This window comes from Lepus europaeus, chromosome 16 (assembly GCF_033115175.1).
Source record: "Lepus europaeus isolate LE1 chromosome 16, mLepTim1.pri, whole genome shotgun sequence".
Lineage (NCBI taxonomy): Eukaryota > Metazoa > Chordata > Mammalia > Lagomorpha > Leporidae > Lepus > Lepus europaeus.
In genome coordinates, this window is record NC_084842.1 from 35412615 (window position 1) to 35433458 (window position 20844).

The following is a 20844-nucleotide window of genomic DNA, read 5'->3' on the forward strand; positions in this document are numbered from 1 at the left end:
TGCAATCCGATACCAAGTCAACAGGATGGCTATTGCATTAAAATAAAAAGAGTAGTCAACAGTTATCAAAGATTTTCAACTTAAGAATTGGGAAATCGGAATTAATAACTTTGAAAAGAATGGAGAAATGGTAGGTTTTGGGGGAAATGTCAGGTGATTGACTTAGGCATGTTAAGTCTCAGATATTCAAGTGGAGATATCAAGTAGATAGTTGGAGCATTTATGTGAGGGAAGCATTTATGACTGGAGGTCTAAAATTAAAATGCTCCATATACCTAACTATATTTGAAGTCATGACACTAGATAAGAAGAAAAATAAGGTCAATAATTAAGAAAAATATATCTCACAGTTTAAAGGGCAAGGTGAGAAAGAAGAACTAGCCATGAAGACTCCAAAGTAAATATACAGTAAAATAAAAAGTGAGGAAAAAATGGTTACAAGTGGCTAAATTACTTAAGTGTTACAATAAAAGGTGAGAGAGATCAACAGCTTTTAATTCTCTTCATATTAGATGAGTAATATGAATTAACTATTAGATGTGACAGTGTTGAGGATACTAAGGCATTGATAAAAGAACTGTGTTAATGGAATGGTAAAGAAGGCTAGTGTCAGTTCAAGGGTAGATATAAGAAAATAAACTAGAGATAGTGAGTATTGGTAATTATTCCACAGAGCATTGCATTTAAGACATATGGAAAAGGGTCAGTGTTGTGATGCAGTGGGTTAAATCACCACTTGGAATGTCAAAATGCCATTTAAGAGTGACAGTTCAAGTCCTGACTACTCTGCTTTTTATCTATTTTCCTGCTAAAGTGATTGGGAAGGCAATAGATGATGGTCCAAGTGTTTGGGCCTCTGCTTAGGCCTGGCCTAGCCTTGGCTATTGCAGCCACTTACAGAGTAAACCAAGATGCAAGATCTCCTTGTCTCTCTCTCAATTTCTCCCCTACCAAACCATTCAAATAAATAAGTAAATAAATAAATAAATATTTTCTTTTAAAAGATAGAGAAATAGACACATGGCTACAACTGGGGTTCCAAGAAATTTTGTTCTGTTTTGATCAGAGAATATCACTGTTGTTTCTACACTGATAGGAATGATCCTCTTTTTGATGGAAAAGACAGACCTAGATGGTGTCCTTGACTAAGTAAGAGCAAATGGGTTCTAGCACACATTTGGGAAGTGTGGTCAATGCTAGTAACTAAGAGAGTCATTACTAACAATGTGTTGAAGATAAGATTACTCAGCTTCTAATGCTGATGCAAGGGCAAATGTGACATTGGGAAATTAAAACCTCTTTGACTTCTTCACTTCTCTCAAAGAATGGCAATGAGGAATAAGATTTTGGAGAATTGAGAAGAAAGGTGAGTGTGAAATTGTGACCCAGAGAATTGGGAGAATAAATGGAATCAGGATATGTATAATTCAAAGAAAGCATTAAGAACTCACTTGGAAAAATTGAAACAAGTAGACAGTTTATTAGAATATCCATTGCATAAATAACCAAAATCTCAACTTTCTAAATTATTAGCCTGTGAAGCTCATTGAGTCGCATCTATTAATCATATGAGTTCTTTAATTATCAGGAAATAGTCCTTTGTGGCAGGCATTTGGCTCAGCAATTAAGTAACTACTTAAGATGCCCACATCCCATATCAGAGTGCCTGGTGGAAGTCCCAACTTATCCCCTTCTGTTCTACCTTCCTGCTAATGTGTATACTTGAAGGCAGTAAATGATGGCTCAACTACTTGAATCTCTTCCACTCATGTGGGAGACTGGCATTGAGATCTAAGCTCCTTACCTTGGCCTGCTCCTTCCCTGGTTGTTGAGGGCATATATAAATTTCAAATAAAATAAAGTTAAATATTTTTAAAAGAACAAAGTTATTTAAAAACTAATCTTCTGTAATTTGAATTCTATATGAAAATCTGTGAAATTACTTCGATGCCAATTGCCTTTATAATTCTCCTCCTTATGTTTATTTCTTGACAGATTTACTATGAAACATTGAGACTTTTTTCCATACTGCTTGGAATTTATAGTACTTGTTGATTCTGCAACTAGATGTCCTTAGGTTTGAAGTGTCACTAGCAATGAACTCTTATTTTTGTCTCATTCTACCTTCATATTGTGATTTTCAGTTTCATAGATATTATACCTTTGCACTGTAAGTTTTTTATTATTCACTCTGTTTTTCATTTTATTGATTTTCAATGTTGTCTTCTACAGTTTTTCTTATTTGTTTCCAATGGCTAATTCTCTTTAGTATAACTAATCTGCTGTTAATATAGCTAAGTTTTTAGTTTTTTATTTTTATTTTATGTATTTTTTTACTTTTATTTAACAAATATAAATTTCCAAAGTACAGTTTATGGATTACAATGGCTTCCCCCCCATAACTTCCCTCCCACCCACAACCCTCCCATCTCCTACTACCTCTCCCATTCCATTCACATCAAGATTCATATTCAATTCTCTTTATATACAGAAGATCAGTTTAGTATATATTAAGTAAAGATTTCAACAGATTGCACCCACATAGAAACATAAAGTGTAAATTACTGCTTGAGTACTAGTTATACCATTAATTCACATAGTACAAGACATTAAGGTCGGAGATCCTACATGGGGAGTAAGTGCACAGGGACTCTTGTTGTTGATTTAACAATTGACACTCTTGTTTATGGTGTCAGTAATCACCCTAGGTTCTTGTCATGAGTTACCAAGACTATGGAAGCCTTTTGAGTTCGCCAGCTCTGATCTTATTTAGACAAGGTTATAGTCAAAGTGGAAGTTCTCTCCTCCCTTCAGAGAAAGATACCTCCTTCTTTGATGGCCTGTTCTTTTGGCTGAGATCTCACTCACAGAGATCTTTCATTTAGGTGTTGTTGTTGTTGTTGTTGTTGTTGTTGTTTTTTGTTTTGTTTTTTTTTTGCCAGAGTGCCTTGACTTTCCATGCCTGAAATACTCTCATGGGCTTTTTAGCCAGATCTGAATCCCTTAAGGGCTGATTCTGAGGCCAGAGTGCTGTTTAGGACATCTGCCATTCTATGAGTCTGCTGTGTATCCTGCTTCCCTTGTTGGATTGTTCTCTCCTTTTTAATTCTATCAGTTAGTATCAGCAGACACTAGCCTTGGTTATGTGATCCCTTTGACTCTTCATCCTATCATTATGATCAATTATGAACTGAAACTGATCATTTGGACCAGTGAGATAGCATTGGTACATGCCACCTTGATGGGATTTAATTGGAATTCCCTTGCTTGTTTCTAACTACCGTTTGGGGCAAGTCCGATTGAGCATGTGCCAAACTGTACATCTGCTCCCTCTCATATCCCCACTCTTATATTTAACAGGGATCACTTATCAGTTAAATTTAAACACCTAAGAATAATTGTGTTATCCCTTTTTGTATATTTTTGTTCTAATTAATACTATTTTATTTAATTTCTAAATGATTATTGATTATAAGTAGTTTTCCTTGGTGAGATCCTCAGGCTTATATTTTCATCTCTTAAATCTTAAATCTCACATAAAGCATGGTCATTTAAAGTCCATGTGACAAATTCATCATCTGAATCTAGTTTAATTTTTTCTATTAACATTAGTCTTCACTCAGAATCTTATAATTCTTTCAATATTTTTCTGTACAACTTAATTTTGTTACCTTCCAGATTAGTATTTAAAAATTAGTTATAACTTGAGGCTTGGAGTCATATTTTTTTATTCATCCAGATTTTTTTTAATCTGGAGGTATATGTTGCTAGCAATCTGAGATGATTTTATTTGAAGTTTAGAAACAGATTATTCCAAGCGATGCTTACCATTCTAAAAAAGTACATTCTAGCTCAAAAGTTGTAATTCTTTCAGATATTGAATTCATATGAATTCACTATTTGGTGACTCCTAGAATGCAATTTTTTGTCTCCATAAATGCTCAAATTTTTCAAAACTCATGCTCAAGTTGTCACCTTTTCAGCTACTACTCATAAACTTTACTACCGTCCCTGAAGAAAACGCAGCTCCAAATACTGGGTTCACTTCTGTGAGTTCCTTTGTTCTTATGTCTTGGCTGTCATTTTTCTGGTTTGTTTTGTTCTGTTGTTTACTTGTTCCTTTTTGCTTGTTTTTGTTTTTTTCTTTTTTTAACTCTTTAATGCACGAGTTTTCTAGTTTTTTTTTTAATTTTTTTTTTTTTTTTGACAGGCAGAGTGGATAATGAGAGAGAGAGACAGAGAGAAAGGTCTTCCTTTTGCCATTGGTTCACCCTCCAATGGCCGCTGCGGCCGGCACATTGTGCTGATCTGAAGCCAGGAGCCAGGTGCTTCTCCTGGTCTCCCATGCAGGTGCAGGGCCCAAGGACTTGGGCCATCCTCCACTGCCTTCCCAGGCCATAGCAGAGAGCTGGCCTGGAAGAGGGGCAACCGGGATAGAATCCAGCGCCCCGACTGGGACTAGAACCCGGTGTGCCAGCGCCGCAAGGCACAGGATTAGCCTGTTAAGCCACGGTGCCGGCCGAGTTTTCTAGTTTTTTTCCCCCCTAATCATTTTTCATTGGAAGGTTTTATTTTATATAGATCTCTAATTTTTTTGATATTTTAGTGGTCTAGAAAATTTAAAAACTTCTCTGCATATTTTAGTTTCCTCATTTGTAAGCCAGAAATAATAGCTAACTAATATGGTTGTTATGAGAATTAAATGTTAGCATGTATAATAATCCTCTACCTAAGAGATCTAGAAACAGCTATCATTCTTATTGTTAGGTAAAATAAAATTCTCCTGACCTCATTACATCACAGGTAGAAATGAGATCACTTTAAAATAGTAATCATATTTCATTGGCATATTGCCCACAGTGGCAAGAATCAGCATCCCAAGTGCATCCATTTTGTTATTTTTGAGTCTCCAGAGGTGTTCTAGAATTGTCGTATTTGTGTGCTGCTACTTTGGCCTCTTCGTTAATAATTAATGTCAAAGAGTCAACTTGGGAACTGCTTCACTGCTAGTGTCTTCACCGAAATGATTCTTTTTCCAAGGCATAATGTTTCAGTTTGAAATACTCAAAAATGTCATTTATTGCTAAATAGCCCAGTTTCTCTCTAGTTTTCCCTACACTGAAGCATGAAGAAAATGATAGAACGCTCATCTCTTCAATTCTGTGTCTTGTTTTTCAATTGAGGGCTAGAAATACTAATTGCTTATGTTATCAAAGCTCAGAAAGTCACAAATAATCATAACCATATTTTTTCACAAAGAATTTTATTTTTTTTCTTTTATTTTTAATTTTCGGAGTCTAAATTTGGTTTTATGGCCAACAAGTATGTGGAAAAAAATGTTCAACATCATTAGCCATCAGGGAAATACAAATTAAAACCACAGTGATAGCACCTCACCCCTGATAGAATGGCTGTTTTCCGAAAGACTGAGAGGAATAAATCTGGTGAGGATGTGGAGAAAAAAGAAGTCTTATGCACTCTTGTAGGAATGTACTTTAGTGTAGCAGTGTGGAGATTTCTTAAAAAACTAGAAACAGACTTGCCATAAGATCCAGCAATCCTGCTACTGGATATATACCCAAGATATGAATTCACTGTATCAAAGAGAGACCTATTCCATCATGTTTATAGCAGCATTGTTCACAATAGCCAAAATATATAGCCAGCCAAGGTATGCATCATTAAATCAGTGAATAAAATGGGATATATACACACAATGAAATAATTTACAGCCACACAAAAATGTAATTCTATTATGATTGCAGCAGAAGGGTCAGAACTGGAGGACTTGACGTTCTCCTTTGTATATGGGAGCTAAAATTTAAAACCTGAATGTATCAGTTTTATTCCATGTGTTTTGTGTAACCTTGCTTTAAATGTATGTCCAACAAACTGATAGGAACAGACATTTTCTTTTGATTATTATATATAGTCTGTGCATATTTTCCTTTGGGGCTCTTTTCACTTTTTAAATGTTCTAGGACTAATTCACATACTCCAACACGCCCAAACTGCTTCAAGGGTCTAGACACTGATTGGCTCCTCATGGATCACCTTTCTTTCTGTGCTAAGCAGCTCAAACAAAATGAGGCAAGGAGGCCCTTGGTCATGAGTCAATACCTATCTCAAACTTACATTATGTCCCCCAGCTGCAACTTTCATATTTTCTCTATTTTTTAAGATTTATTTATTTGTTTGAAAGTCAGAATTACACAGAGAAAGAAGGGGAGGCAGAGAGAGAGAGAGAGAGAGATCTTCCATCTGCTAGTTCATTCCCCGATTGACCACAATGGCCAGAGCTGCGCTGATTTGAAGCCAGGAGTCAGGAGCTTCTTCCAGGTCTCCCAAGTGAGCACAGGGGCCCAAAGACTTGAGCCATCTTCTATTGCTTTTCCAGGCCATAGCAGAGAGCTGCATTGGAAATGGAGCATCTGGGGCTCGAACTGGTGCCCATGTGGGATGCTGGCACTGCAGGCTACAGTCTCACCCCCTATGCCACTAATGCCGGCCCCCATATTTTCTCTTATAGTTTTAAGCTACCTTTAGCTGAGAAGGCTCTTATAGTTTTAAGGTACACTTATTGATATGGCAGGCATTTGACATCATGGATAAGATATCCCTTGGGATAACCTCATCTCATATGGAAGTGCCTGGGTTCATGTCCAAGCTCTGCTTCTGATCCAGAACTCTGCAAAGCAGAAGATGGTGGCTCAACATGGGAGACCTGGATTCAGTAGAGAGCTCCTGGCTTCAGCCTGGCCCAGTCCAAGCTGCTGCAAGCATTTGGGAGGTGAATTAGTATATGGAAATTTCTGTCATTGTGTCGATCTCTCTGCTTTTCAAAATAAATAGTTTTAAACAATTATTGAAATTATGTTGTCATTTTAAAGCATTGTATTCAATATTTGTTTCTTTCCTCCCAAAATGAATATATACCACCCCTTATCATACTGAATAATTTTTTATTAAATCTGATATTCAGTTTCAAATCTTAAGTGAATAGTTCTCTGCCAATATTCAAGAAATTAAAACATCTAAACTTTCATGTACCATGTCTTTGTATAAATCAGAATATATAAAACACTTAAGTGAAAGTAATGCATTAATGGGAATGTGTAAGAGCCCACACAGTTTCAAGAAAAAATGCAATATGTCCAACAGCACAGAAGAGTCAAGTGTAGGAAGCAAGATAATTAACCTGGAGATTCATAAATAAAATCTGTTCTAAGAAGTCAAAGTTGCTTCTTTCAAAAACACTGATTATGGATAATTTATTGACAATGTTGGTAATTTGCTGTAAATATGTCAACTTTGATGAAACTAAGAAATTTAGATCAAAAATGATGAGAAAATTTATTTTCCAAAATTATTCCAAGTTACTTTTTAATTTATTACATTGTCTCTTCCTAGCCTGAATTTTAACAAGTGTGTGTTTACTTGTTATATGTACAGATGATGATGTTGGCACTTTAGATTGTAGTGAGTTAACAGATTGGTTGCACAGCACCTTAGACAATGTATTTATTACTGAGCTCTGTTAAGTGACTACAGTTCTCCAGGGACAATATTCTAATATCTACATGGTGCAAGGCTCAGATATTACTATAACAGAAAGAAATATTTTAAAAGAATTTACAAGAGCAAGAGATGTATTTGACAGGAAGTCTTCATATATGCCAAGTCTCCACTGATTTTCCAAGCAAGGAAAGTCTATGCAACATTGCTTATTCGCTAATGATCTGAAGCAATTTGGCTGAAAATAATTTCTTTGGAGCCAAAATTGTGAGTCTTTCCAAATAAACTCAGTTACCCATAAGGAATTAATGGCTCACTCTATGCTACTGAAAGAAATGTAACTAGTATCTTGGTCCGTTCAGCAACCAGAGAGTGGGTGGCTTCTAAACAACAGAATTTCATTCCTCAGAGTTCTGGAGGCTGGAAAGTCCACAATTAAGGCACAGGCAAAGTAGGCCTCAGAGAAGTGTCCAATTCCTGGCTCATTGGCTGTTTCTACATGGTGGGAGAGGAAAGGCAGATTATAGAAGGAATCCCTTTTATAAAGTCATTAATTCCCTTCATAAGATCTTCATCACAATCTAATCACTATCCAAGGATCTCACCTCCTAACATCATTATCTTTGAAGTTAAAATTTCAACATATGAATTTGGGGAAGGAAGAACACAAACATTCAGACTGTGACAACTGGAGAAGAAAATCAGAATATCTTTGCTCAGAAATTTCTCATATTTTACATGCAAATTTCCATAGTTTTGGTTTTGAATTATTATTGCAACACATGAAAACTTTGCTCACAGTGTAGGAGGAAAGACCAAGTAAGCCAACCAACAATTCTGTTCATTGCAATTCCATTTTCCAGCTCTGCTCACTTCCCAAGCAGACCATAGTAACAATATATGGAACTGTGAATGCCTCAAAGATCCGAATTCATTTGTTCAATACTCTACTCTTTTGAGAAGTTTCTTAAGACCTATTAAAGAATATAAGAACTCAGGGTCAGCGCTGTGGCATAGTGGGTGGATAGATATAGATATGTCATTTTTAATTTATGTATTTATAATTTCTTTTTCCTTGAAACTATTCTAGGCATGATACAGATTCCTTAAAAGACTTTAAAAATAAATTTTAAATAGGTAAATGACCTTCTACTCATACAGCTCTTAATTCTTTATAAAGTGGCTGTTTTATATTTTCCTGTCCTGGAATCAGTGTCATGGTTCTTTGCACAATATATTTGAAGGCATATAATTTTGTAGATAAGAGCATATTTCAAATGGAATTTTGACAAGACTGATATCAGATCAAATTTCAAGAAATCACAATTATCACATTAACCCATTTACTGTATTATAGTGTTTGAAAAGCAATTAAATATTATTGAATATCAATAACAGTAAGTTATCAACCTTAGAAGTGATCAAGAATATGTTTGTCATATTTAAACAATAAATACCTTGCTTTCATTTATTAAGCAAAAGGATAGTTTAGAAGTTGAGAATTGATGATGGTGCTTTGTGATAGGGTTTGAAAGATTTAATCAGGAATTTTGGACCATACAAATGAATGCATATGTTTCTATGTGTGTTTGTTTTTATGTGTGTATGCTTTGTGGCAGAGACTCACTAATTATGTGCAGAGGGATTGGTGATCTTGCTTCTATTCGTCTATTTTGCATACACAGAATACTGCCTGTGGAATAAAACATTCAAATGCTACTCTGTTTCTTTATGATGCCAAAAAATCAAGTACAGAAATAGCCATCGATAGAAGCATATCACATTAATCACACCAAAACTTTTCATATTTTGAATGATTAGCCTTATTATTTTTAGCAGATGTTCAGAATTCCAAAGGTTGGGAAGCAAAACAATCACATACCACAGAAAATACAAGTGTCATATGCCATTAACATGACTATACCCATGACTTCCTCAATTTCAAGTAATAACTATAGAAAAGTATATACAGATGACAATCCATAGTCAAAATGAGAAAATTTTCAATGCTTTACTCCTCATATTGATTCAAATTTCAAACTCTTATAACCCATTGCAGTGGATATATCATTGCCTAGTGTGAAATGAAAACATATGATTTTTAATTTTATTCTATTTTAAGATTGTTATTAAATTGTAGTATTAGAAAAAGTTCTTTTAGAATTGGGGCAATAAGATGTAATAGAAAAAGATGCAAGTTATCGGGAAGATAAACACTATTAATGCAAAAGATAAGAATGGGAATAAGAGAGGGAGGAAGAAGAAAGGTGGGAGTGCAGGTGGGATGGTATGGTGAGAAGAATCACTATGTTTCTAAAGTTATGTTTATGAAATGCATGAAGTTTGTATACCTTAAATAAAAGCTTGCTGAAAAAAAAACACAAAACTTAAAACTTCCAAAAAAGTTGTCGTTTATCTACCTAAAGAAAGAGAATTATTTTTAATTTGTCAAAATTGTAGTGGAAAATGAAAATTAAAATTCCACTTGCTTCTTAATCATTCTCTCTACTGTATTATATACTACCTGATGTATCTGAAAAAAAAAATTAGTCAAATTTCAAGAGCTCTATTAGCAACGTAGCAATGTTGATAAGATAGGTTCTTTTTCCTGTGTCTCCCTCCCCTCTACCAATAGAGATACAAACAAAGATATAAATACATACATACATAGATGTGAACAATGTTTTATCATTGTTGCAAGAATAACAAACATAGGATATTTACTGATATTCAGCAATTACAGTGTTTGAATATTCATTATGGGGAAACCCAAAAGGCAAACTATATCTTTTCTTCATTTTCTATTTTTGTGAAAACTTCTTATTTCTTTATTTATTAGAGGGGCAGAGTGGGATGGTTAGAGAGCAAGAGCAAGAGTGAGAGCAAGAGCGAGAGCGAGCGAGCGAGAGAGATTATCTACCCTTTGACCAACACCCCAAAACTCACAAAAGCCAGGGATAGGCCAGTCTGAAACCAGGAGCCAGGAATTCCATCTAGGTTTCCCACATAGGTGCCATCATCCACAGCCTTCCAGCTGCATTAGTGGAAAACTGGGTCTTCAGAAGCACCAAGTAGCCAGGACTCAAACCAGGCACTCCAATATGGCATATGGACATCACAAGCAATAGCTTACCCTACTGCACCTCAGTGTCCAACCCCTCTTTCTTTAAAAGCAAATCTTGACACTGTTTATGAAATAGGACACCTTTCCAAATGGCCTACAGAATCATATTATGAGACATAATTGATAACATGTGAGTAAATAAAAATATCCAGTGATGCGAGGAGGAGGTCCAGGGTAGAGTTGTGAAGGTGAAGGTTCTGTGAAGCATAAATATAATGAAACAACTGTGAAAGGAAGTTCAGGAAGACATTTGGTGGGGGAAGGTTCCAGGAAAAAATAAGATAATGAAATAAGGGCCTCCATAAATTCTCTGTTCCTTAAAAGTAGTTGAAAAAAACTGCACACATTGAGAAAATTTTCAGGTTTTCAGAACTCTAGCAATTAATCAAACCCTTGCAGTAACCCATAGAATAGCTCAATCAAGAGAAATACTCGACTTTTGGTAAGATCAGTAGGATTCTGTAGGATCCCATGCACTGTAATTGGTATATCCACTTTCCCCAGCCCCCTGTTTATATTGTAAGCCAGTAGCCTAAAACCATAAAAAAACCAGAAGTGTGGCAGACAACAAATGGTGCAGAATTGAATGAGAATGCCTGTACCGTCTCAGATCTGTTATTATTTTTGAACTGTGTAGAGGTTCTACAGATGACCTCACTAGTGAGACTCTTTATTTGCCTTAACATGGAAATCACCCACTGCAGAACATTTTTCCTTAATAAATATATCAAAAAACATTTAGAGACAGTTTTTTTTTTCTTTTACTTTACAGGTACTTGAGGCAGTGGGAGACAAGTGAAGGAAAACAATAGACTAACCAGAAGTCTTAAGTGGAAAGGCATATATAAAGGGAATCAAACAGCTGTGGGGCATTTGAAAAGTTGCACATATTCCTGTAAACCTGGAAGGGCACACCTATGGACAGGGATGTGATCATGCCCAGTATTATAGGATGAATTGTGTCCTCTAAAAATCTTATGTTGAAGTCCTAATCTCCACTACTTTTTATGCAATATGGTCATTTAGGATGTAATTGGGATAAAACAAAGTCATATGGGTGGACATCAAATATCTAGGGTCTTTAGAAGGAGCTTTAAAACAGATACAGAGAAAAGATGACCTGAATAAACAAACAGAATATGGTCAGCTATAAGCAAAGAAATGAAGCCACAAGAAGAAACTGACTCTACTGACAATTTTATCTTGATCTTGGAATTCTAGCCTCCAGAAACATGAGAAAATTAATTTCTCATTAGTTTAAACCATCCAGTCAGTGATATATAGCTATGGTGGCTCTAGCAAGCTAATACATTCAGTATTGTGTTCATGTTCAGGAAATATTTATGAACACATGGACCCCTCAATTCTTGCTGGCCTTTAGGTACTCTTCAACTGGAACTAAAGGGTAAATGACAGTTGTCACCTGCCTGACTCCATTTTGAAGGCAAACGCTCATGAACACAGAGCACCCAGCAATACTAGGAAGCCTGCTGGTCCTGGAAATTTATTAGCTCCTTTCTAAGCTAACCAAGTCAATAGTCCTATTGTCTCACATAATAATGAATGTGGACTTTACAATGTTAATTCATAAGAGTCTATCAAAAAGCAGGAACAAGAAAATGGGGGGGGGGGAGGAACATTAATTTTCAGAGCTGGCACATTGTATTATTTAAAATACAATAAAAATTTATGAGACTTTCAAAGAAACCAAAAAATATTTCCCACACATAGAAAAACAGCATCCAATAGAAACTTACGTGAGGAAGCAAAGACGTTAAAATTATAAGACAAAGATTTTAAATCAGGCATTTGAAATACACACAAGGAATTAAAAGAAACTATGTCCAAATGATGAAAAAGAAATTGTGACAACATTTCAACAAGGAAAAAATATCAACAAAGAGGAATTATAAAAATGAACCAAAGATTAATCATGGCAATGAAAAGTAGAATGCACTAAAATGAAAGTTCACTAGGAGGCTGTTACTAGTTTGCTCATAGATTCTATAACAAATTATCACAAACATAGGTATTTATTCTCACAGTTCTGGAGACTGGAAGCCTGAAATCCATTCATCAAACAAGTGTAAGTTGGTCCTTGCTCTCTCCAGAGCTCTAGATGTGAATCTCTTCTTTGCCTCTTCCAGATTTTTGATGATTACTGGCATTGGCTGTGACACCTCACTCCAAGTTCTGCTTTTGTTGTGGCATTGACCTCCCTCTTTGGTCTACTATCAAATATACCTCTACCTGTCTTTATAACAATACAGTTTGTTCACTATAGCACTGGTGGGGCTGACCTGGATAATCAAGAGACATCTCCCTCACCCAGCACAAACGGTGATGGATTTTTGATTAGTATACACAGACATCTGTTGTTTATGGGGTGGAGTTGAGAATGTTATTGATTCAAAGCCAGGAAGATTTCTGTATGTGTAGACAGAAGAATGCAGACATTTATTTTCTGATAATTAAAAGGAGGGATTATGCAAAAAAATATAGGGGATGGTTTAGAGGCAGCATTATGTAGCTATGAAATCTCAAAGAAAGCATTATCAGCTAATGCTGCTTAACAGGACAGGAAGATGTCACCTGAAACCAGATGGCAGAGGGAAAGTTCTAGAGTTATGGAAAAGGCAGTAAGTTTTTTTTTCTTTTTTATTACTATGATTTATTTACATTTGAAAAAAAGCTTTTAAGTGATCACAACAACTGGAATTTGGTTGAGCAGTGCTATCCAAAGGTAAAGGGTCATAATATCATATGGAAGCAAATAAAAGGTTTATGTTTTCAGGAAAACAGGAAACAGAATGAGATTCACTGGGTAGATAAGTGACTTACAGTATCTACATCTAGACAGAACCACTAGAATACAAAATAGCTAACATTATTTGTCATATTGTGTTTTGGGAAATATCATTATATCATTCTAACATATCACTGAGACTGGATTTTTAAATTGTACCTATGCACAACCATATAAAATGTTTTTAGTTTCTTTCTACCAACAAGTTTAAAACATATGATACACAGATTCAGGTCATACAAATTAAAATGTATCTTTGATTGATTTTAGCAGCTTAAATTTATGGACAATCTTATCTAAAAGCCATTTAAAATAAAACTCTTAATAAAATTTCCCCATGTGGACATACAATATGTACGCACATATAACATAGCATAATAGACCAATATCAAAATCCAAAATATCTGGTTGAAATAAGATTCCTTAAAATCATGACATAACATAGACCAAATCTGATCATTGTTACAAGGTGATTATTCAAGTCTTTGAAAATAAGCACATAGTTAAATAACCCATAGCTCTTCATCTCCTCCCTCTCTTTTTCCACTCTTAGATTTAACAGGGATCACTTTTCAGTTAAAATTTAAACACCTAAGAATAATTGTGTGTTAATTACTGAGTTCAACCAATAGTACTAGAACAACAACAACAACAACAACAAATACTAAAAAGGATAAAGTATTACATTGTACATCTAAAGTCAGGACAGGAGCTGATCAGTTCATTGTTGCTTATAGTGTCCATTTCACTTAACAGGTTTCCCCTTTGGCGCTCAGTTGTCACCGATCAGGGAAAACAAATGATATTTGTCTCTTTGGGACTGGCTTAATTCACTCAGCATGATGTTTTCCAGATTGCTCCATCTTGTTGCAAATGACTGGGTTTCGTTGTTTCTTACTGCTGTATAGTATTCTATGGAGTACATGTCCCATAATTTCTTTATCCAGTCTACTGTTGATGGGCATTTGGGTTGGTTCCAGGTCTTAGCTATTGTGAATTGAGCTGCAATAAACATTAATGTGCAGATGGCTTTTTTATTTGCCAAATTAATTTCCTTTGGGTAAATTCCAAGGAGTGGGATGGCTGGGTTGTATGGTAGGGTTATGTTCAGGTTTCTGAGGAATCTCCAGACAGACTTCCATAGTGGCTTAACCAGTTTGCATTCCCACCAACAGTGAGTTAGTGTCCCTTTTTCCCCACATCCTCTCCAGCATCTATTGTTGGTAGATTTCTGAATGTGAGCCATTCTAACCGGGGTGAGATGGAACCTCATTGTGGTTTTGATTTGCATTTCTCTGATTGCTAGTGATCTTGAACATTTTTTCATGTGTGAATCACTGCAGATACCTGTGTGGTGGATGATTTAGTGTTGATGATTCTTTGGTACATTTTTACCAATCACCACAATTCTGGCAAGAGAAATATAATTTATTATGCTGTGATGAGGCAGTGACCAAAGTGATTCACGGCTTGGCAATGCTCAGAGTTGAGTCGTAGAGCTGTTAGGATGTGATGATGATGATAACTGGAAAGTAACGTCAACTGGAACAATCAATTTGAGAGATGATACATGCTCAGAAAGTCAACTTCCCTATATTGAGCAAAGATCTGCAGACAGAATCATTTGGTCTTAGCAAATAGGCTCAGATCTTCCATTGATGAGCCTGGACAAATGTAGAGCTGGATAGATGCACAGCGTTCACACTATAGGTTTCCAGGAGGAGTAGCTGCATAAAACTTAGAATAGTGCAAGGGCATTTTATCTTTCTTGGATACAGATTCTAATCGCATAATATCATGATGCACATACCACATACATGCTAATTTTCCAATCTGGGTCCACAAATTCCAGATTTGAACAAAACTCACCATAGATTAATGACACATAAGTGAAAACAGAATGAATTTAATTGGGTATGTTATGAACACAAGAACAATTTAATTGAAGAAAATAGCATTACTGTTTAATCTTTCATAAATAAGTTTTATTACTGCGGAGAGAAGTTCACAAAACCTGAAAGGTTATTTTTTTTCTCATAAAAGCAATAAAAAATCAAGTTTGTGTAAATATAGAATTGAAAGTATAACAGTTTAGAATAGTGTTTGTTTCCAAGTTTAAAACAAAATAATGCCAACTCTAACAATTGAACTGAATACATGTGATAGTTAATAGATATTGATTATAAATCCATAAATATCCACCTTTTAATGACGATACTCACTATCTGGTGCTTAATTTTCTCTTTTTGCTGACAACAGGGTTTTTGCTTAACATTTCTACTTTGTATTTGTACAGAACAATTGTTAAAAAGCCTCCTTTTTGTAAAACCTATCATTTGTTCTCAATTTGTAGTTTGGTTGCCACAAAGGAAACAAATAGTGCCAGATCTCGAAGTGCTCCAATGTCACCTTCTGACTTTCTGGATAAATTAATGGGGAGGACATCAGGGTATGATGCAAGAATAAGACCTAATTTTAAAGGTAACTATTCTGTTTACTACTTTAGATATAAAGTGTTTAAATATGTTTAAGCAAAATAAATTTTAAGTGTATTCCATCAAAATTAAATATATTCCACCACTAACCTTCCAAAAACTGTTTGGTCACTGGTCACATGTATTGCTTAAAGGAAGAAATGCATTCTCTAGCTTATATATATCATAATTCGTCTTTGTTGGATCAATGTTGCCTTTCCCTGTCTAATAGTTATTATTCTTATTGTTGTGACCATTTATTTTGTAAATATACACACACATATATGTAGATTTATCTTTTATGTAATCTCCTGTCTATTGTCATTTACTGGAATGCAAGTTTTAGGGACTGACAATAAACTGTCTCATCTTTTTAATCCTCCACAGTAAGACTCTTTATTGTGAGAAATCAGTTCAAATTTACATACTGGGGAAAAAGCGGGACAATTAAAAGCTGTTGATAGTGTTTAAGATATTATTCTGGCCAGTGCTGCGGCTCAATAGGCTAATCCTCTGCCTTGCGGCGCCTAGTCCTGGTCGAGGCGCCGGATTCTGTCCCGGTTGCCCCTCGTCCAGGCCAGCTCTCTGCTGTGGCCCAGGAGTGCAGTGGAGGATGGCCCAAGTCCTTGGGCCCTGCACCCCATGGGAGACCAGGATAAGCACCTGGCTCCTGCCTTTGGATCGGTGCGCAGGCCGCGGCGGCCATTGGAGGGTGAACCAATGGCAAAAAAGGAAGACCTTTCTTTCTGTCTCTCTACCAAAAAAAAAAAAAAAAAAGATATTATTCCACAAGTCAAAGAAAGAGTGAAATAACCATCTTGAGATTACCACTTTTTAGCCTTTTCTTTATTATAAGCAACACACCCATACCATATATGAGACCTATTGAGAACTACAAAGATCCTGTAATTTCATTTTATGGCAAAAGATTAGAAAACGATTTCCATTCCTTAAATTAATTACTATCACCTGATTATTATTCTATTAAATAAAGAAAATAATTTACAAGTATATATGTATCTCTCATGGGATTCAGATAAGTTGTTTTCATTCTTAAAGGTGAAAAAGAACAATATTAGCTGCAATTACTTTTTTCCCCTGAATGTGTTCTTATGAGAAAACAAAAAAAGCATTGCTTAGCTGTGGTGTAAGAACTAATTAGAGATGAGTAATAAATACCAAGAATGGATAGCAGGAGAAAAGGATAGGGGTAAAACTTAATAATTCATGAGTAGAAAATTATGAATTGTTGGCCAGCGCAGTGGCTCACTTGGCTAATCCTCCGCCTGCGGTGCTGGCACCCCAGGGTTCTAGTCCCAGTTGCTCCTCTTCCAGTCCAGCTCTCTGCTGTGGCCTGGGAGGGCAGTGGAGGATGGCCCAAGTGCTTGGAAGTACCTGGACCTGGCTTTGGATTGGCGCAGCACCGGCCATAGCGGCCATTAGGGGAGTGAACCAATGGAAAGAAGATCTTTCTCTGTCTCTCTGTAACTCTCTCACTGTCTAACTCTACCTGTCCAAAGTAAATAAATAAATAAATAAAAGAAATTTATGAATTGTCTTAATTTTAAAATTTGTTTAACATTTTAACTGTGGATTACATTTCTTGATTTGCTTATCAGCTATTCAACCATAAATACTTTTAACTTCACTTAAGGAAAACTGAGTTCAAGCTGTGAGAAAGTAGCACATCTTAGGGGGGTTGATATACAGAAAAACATGAGAAATTCAATGTTTGGAAGATATTTTTCTAGTGAAGAAAAACAGTATCCCCGTCATTTAGTTGCATACTAAATTTGAATTGATCTTGAAATAATAGTGGTGAAATGAGTAGACCTCCAAAAACACAATCTGTCACTGGTAGATCCATAGTGGGAACTTTGTATTCAGTGATTCAGAACCCTGGCTTTCTTTTTACTTACAATTAAAATGGAAAATTCATTCTATTTTTTTTTCTTCTTCACTTGACAGTAAGTTTTTTATTTAACATAGAGACAATTTGTCTTAATTGCATTTCTACCCTGGCTGCTAGCATATTACCTAGCCTGTTTGAGTTTTCATTGAGTAATTATAGACTGAAGGTCTAGATGTAAGAATGGTTTATAAAATCTTTTCTTATTTCTCATTTAACCATCAAACATGCCAATGAGATAAGCAATTGCAGAAATTATTCAAACTTGCATTTTATAGATGCAGAAACATTCCTAGATAGGTGCTGGGTCTTGTCCAAGTTCATATGGCAAATGAGTGGCAGAGCCAGTGTCAAAAACTTGACCCTTACACTACAAGGCCCTTTTTTATCCCTTCACCTCATCTTACTTCTTTTTTTTAATTTAGTAAATATAAATTTCCAAAGTACAGTTTATGGATTACAATGGCTTTCCTCCCCATAATTTCCCTCCTACTTGCACCCCTCCAATCTCCCGCTCCCTCTCCCATTCCATTCACATCAAGATTCATTTTCAATTATCTTTATATACAGAAGATAGATTTAGTATATATTAAGTAAAGATTTCATCAGTTTGCACCCACACAGAAACACAAAGTGTAAAATACTGTTTCAGTACCAGTTATTATCATTACTTCACATTGGACAACACATTATGGACAGATCCCACATGAGAAGTAAGTACATAGTGACTCCTGTTGTTGACTTAACAATTTGACACTCTTGTTTATGGCGTCAGTAATCTCCCTAGGCTGTAGTCATGAGTTGCCAAGGCTATGGAAGCCTTTTGATTTTGCTGACTTCAATCTTATTCAGACAAGCTCATAGTCAAAGTGGGAGTTCTCTCCTCCCTTCAGAGAATGGTACCTCCTTCTTTGATGGCTGCATTCTTTCCACTGGGATCTCACTCACAGAGATCTTTCATTTAGGTTTTTTTTTTGTTGTTTTTTTTTTTTTACAGAGTGTCTTGGTTTTCCATGCCTAAAATACTCTCATGGGCTCTTGAGCCACATCCAAATGCCTTAAGGGCTGATTCTGAGGCCAGAGTGCTATTTAGGACATCTGCCATTCTATGAGTCTGCTTCGTATCCTGCTTCCCATGATGGATCGTTCTCTCCCTTTTTGATTCTATCAGTTAGAATTAGCAGACACTAGTCTTATTTGTGTGATCTCTTTGACTCTTAGACCTATCAGTGTGATCAATTGTGAACTGAAATTGATCACTTGGACTAGTGAGATGGCATTGGTACATGCCACCTTGATGGGATTGTATTGGAATCCCCTGGCACGTTTCTTCATTCTATTTTTAATATCTGTGAATGTGAGTATTTAAAAAGCATATAAATAGCCTCATCTGATGTTATAAAAATGCAGGAAAGTAACTAACCACACAATAATGGACCCAGTGTACTGGCTGCACTTTTCAGTTTAGTTTTATTTTATTATTTACATAATTTAACAAAGGAAATTTTCAGCCTTTAAAATATTAGTAATCATTATTATTTATGCATTAAAACAGAAAATAACTTCAAGAATTTAGTCTTGCTTAAAATAAATACTGATCCTCTTTTTTAATTAAAAAATACATTTCTAAAGATGAATTGGTAATCCAGTTTAGAGGTGGGTAGATATTTTATTTTCATTAGAATAATACATTCTTAGTCATTAGGATCCTTAAAGGAAGAGAAGGTGTTTTCTCCTTCATGGTTTTCCAAGATAGCTGTAAATAAATATTTGAAAAGACATGGGTGCCTGTTCATGTCCCAGCCACTCCACTTCTGATAAAGCTCCTTGCAAGCATGCCAGGAAAAAAGAAATGTATATTGCATTTGATCTCCAAAACATGTCAATTATAAAAATAATTTATTTTTGTTTATCTGTTTGTTTACTGATTTATAATGCAGAGTATCATATATATATGTTATATATATATATAACATATATATGATATATAACATATATTATATATAATGTATATAATATATATAAATATATTTTATATAGATTATAATATATATATTATATATATATATATATATATATATAGAGAGAGAGAGAGAGAGAGAGAAAGAGCTTCCATATGCTGGTTTATTTCCAAATGCCCACAAAATCTGGGGGTGAGCAAGGCTGAAGCCAAGAGCCTGGAATTGCGTCTATGTCTCCTATATGGATGCCAGAGACCTAAGCATTTGAGCTATCTTCTGTTGCCTTCTCATGCACATCAGCAGGATGCTGATCAGAAGCAAAATAACTTGGAATGGAACCAGTACTCTAACATGGATGGCAGGTGTTCTAAGTGGCAAACTACCCTGTTGGAACATAATGCCTGCTCTTGAAATATAATTTAATGAATTAGTAAACACCTTTGCTTTTTCCTATTTTGCAAAATTCAAATGTTATTTACTTCAAGAAACACTCTCATAAATCTATCTCCAAATTAAGTATATTCAATATGTTTCATTTTTTGGCATAAAATACTATTATAATCTTTTGACCATCATTTCATTGCCTAATACTGAAACAAATATTTTCATGATATTTCTTCCTTATGGCTAATAGAAAGATAATTAGATGCTAACCGACAGCTTTTAACACCTAACAGAAGATAATTAGACAAAAGGAGGTAAGGTACATTAGCTCTTCTGGTCCGGTCCTAGTGACCCACTTCCCCTCACCAAGAAAGAAGCTTGCTGAGCAGAAGTATGAAGTGAAGCATCTGTTCTCCTGGTGATACCACAATCATTATTTCTGTGTGGTAGCTCACAAGACTGAAAATATAACCCACAGCATATTGATTCAGTGTCTCACAATTTTTTTGAAGGAATGTAGGTAGCTAATCCAATGAACTCATCTGAAATAGGAATTATGTATGGTTTTGCTTAACAGTTTGTAAAGGAGAATTAATACTGAGAGTTTTGCTTGTTTCTTTGTTTTTAAGTTAAAGAGAAGAGAGTCTATATATGTCATAGATACAATTCTA

The 20844-nt window shown here is 35.4% G+C and overlaps 1 protein-coding gene across 2 annotated transcripts in view; it reads left to right on the forward strand.

Annotated features, from left to right (window-relative positions):
• Window positions 1–20844, forward strand: part of GLRA3 (glycine receptor alpha 3) — a 154839-nt gene that overhangs the window by 28151 nt on the left and 105844 nt on the right. For both annotated transcript variants that reach the window (XM_062213060.1, XM_062213061.1), the window contains exon 2: window positions 15799–15926. In XM_062213060.1, coding sequence (XP_062069044.1) covers window positions 15799–15926 — 128 coding nt within the window. The remainder of the gene's footprint in view (window positions 1–15798; window positions 15927–20844) is intronic.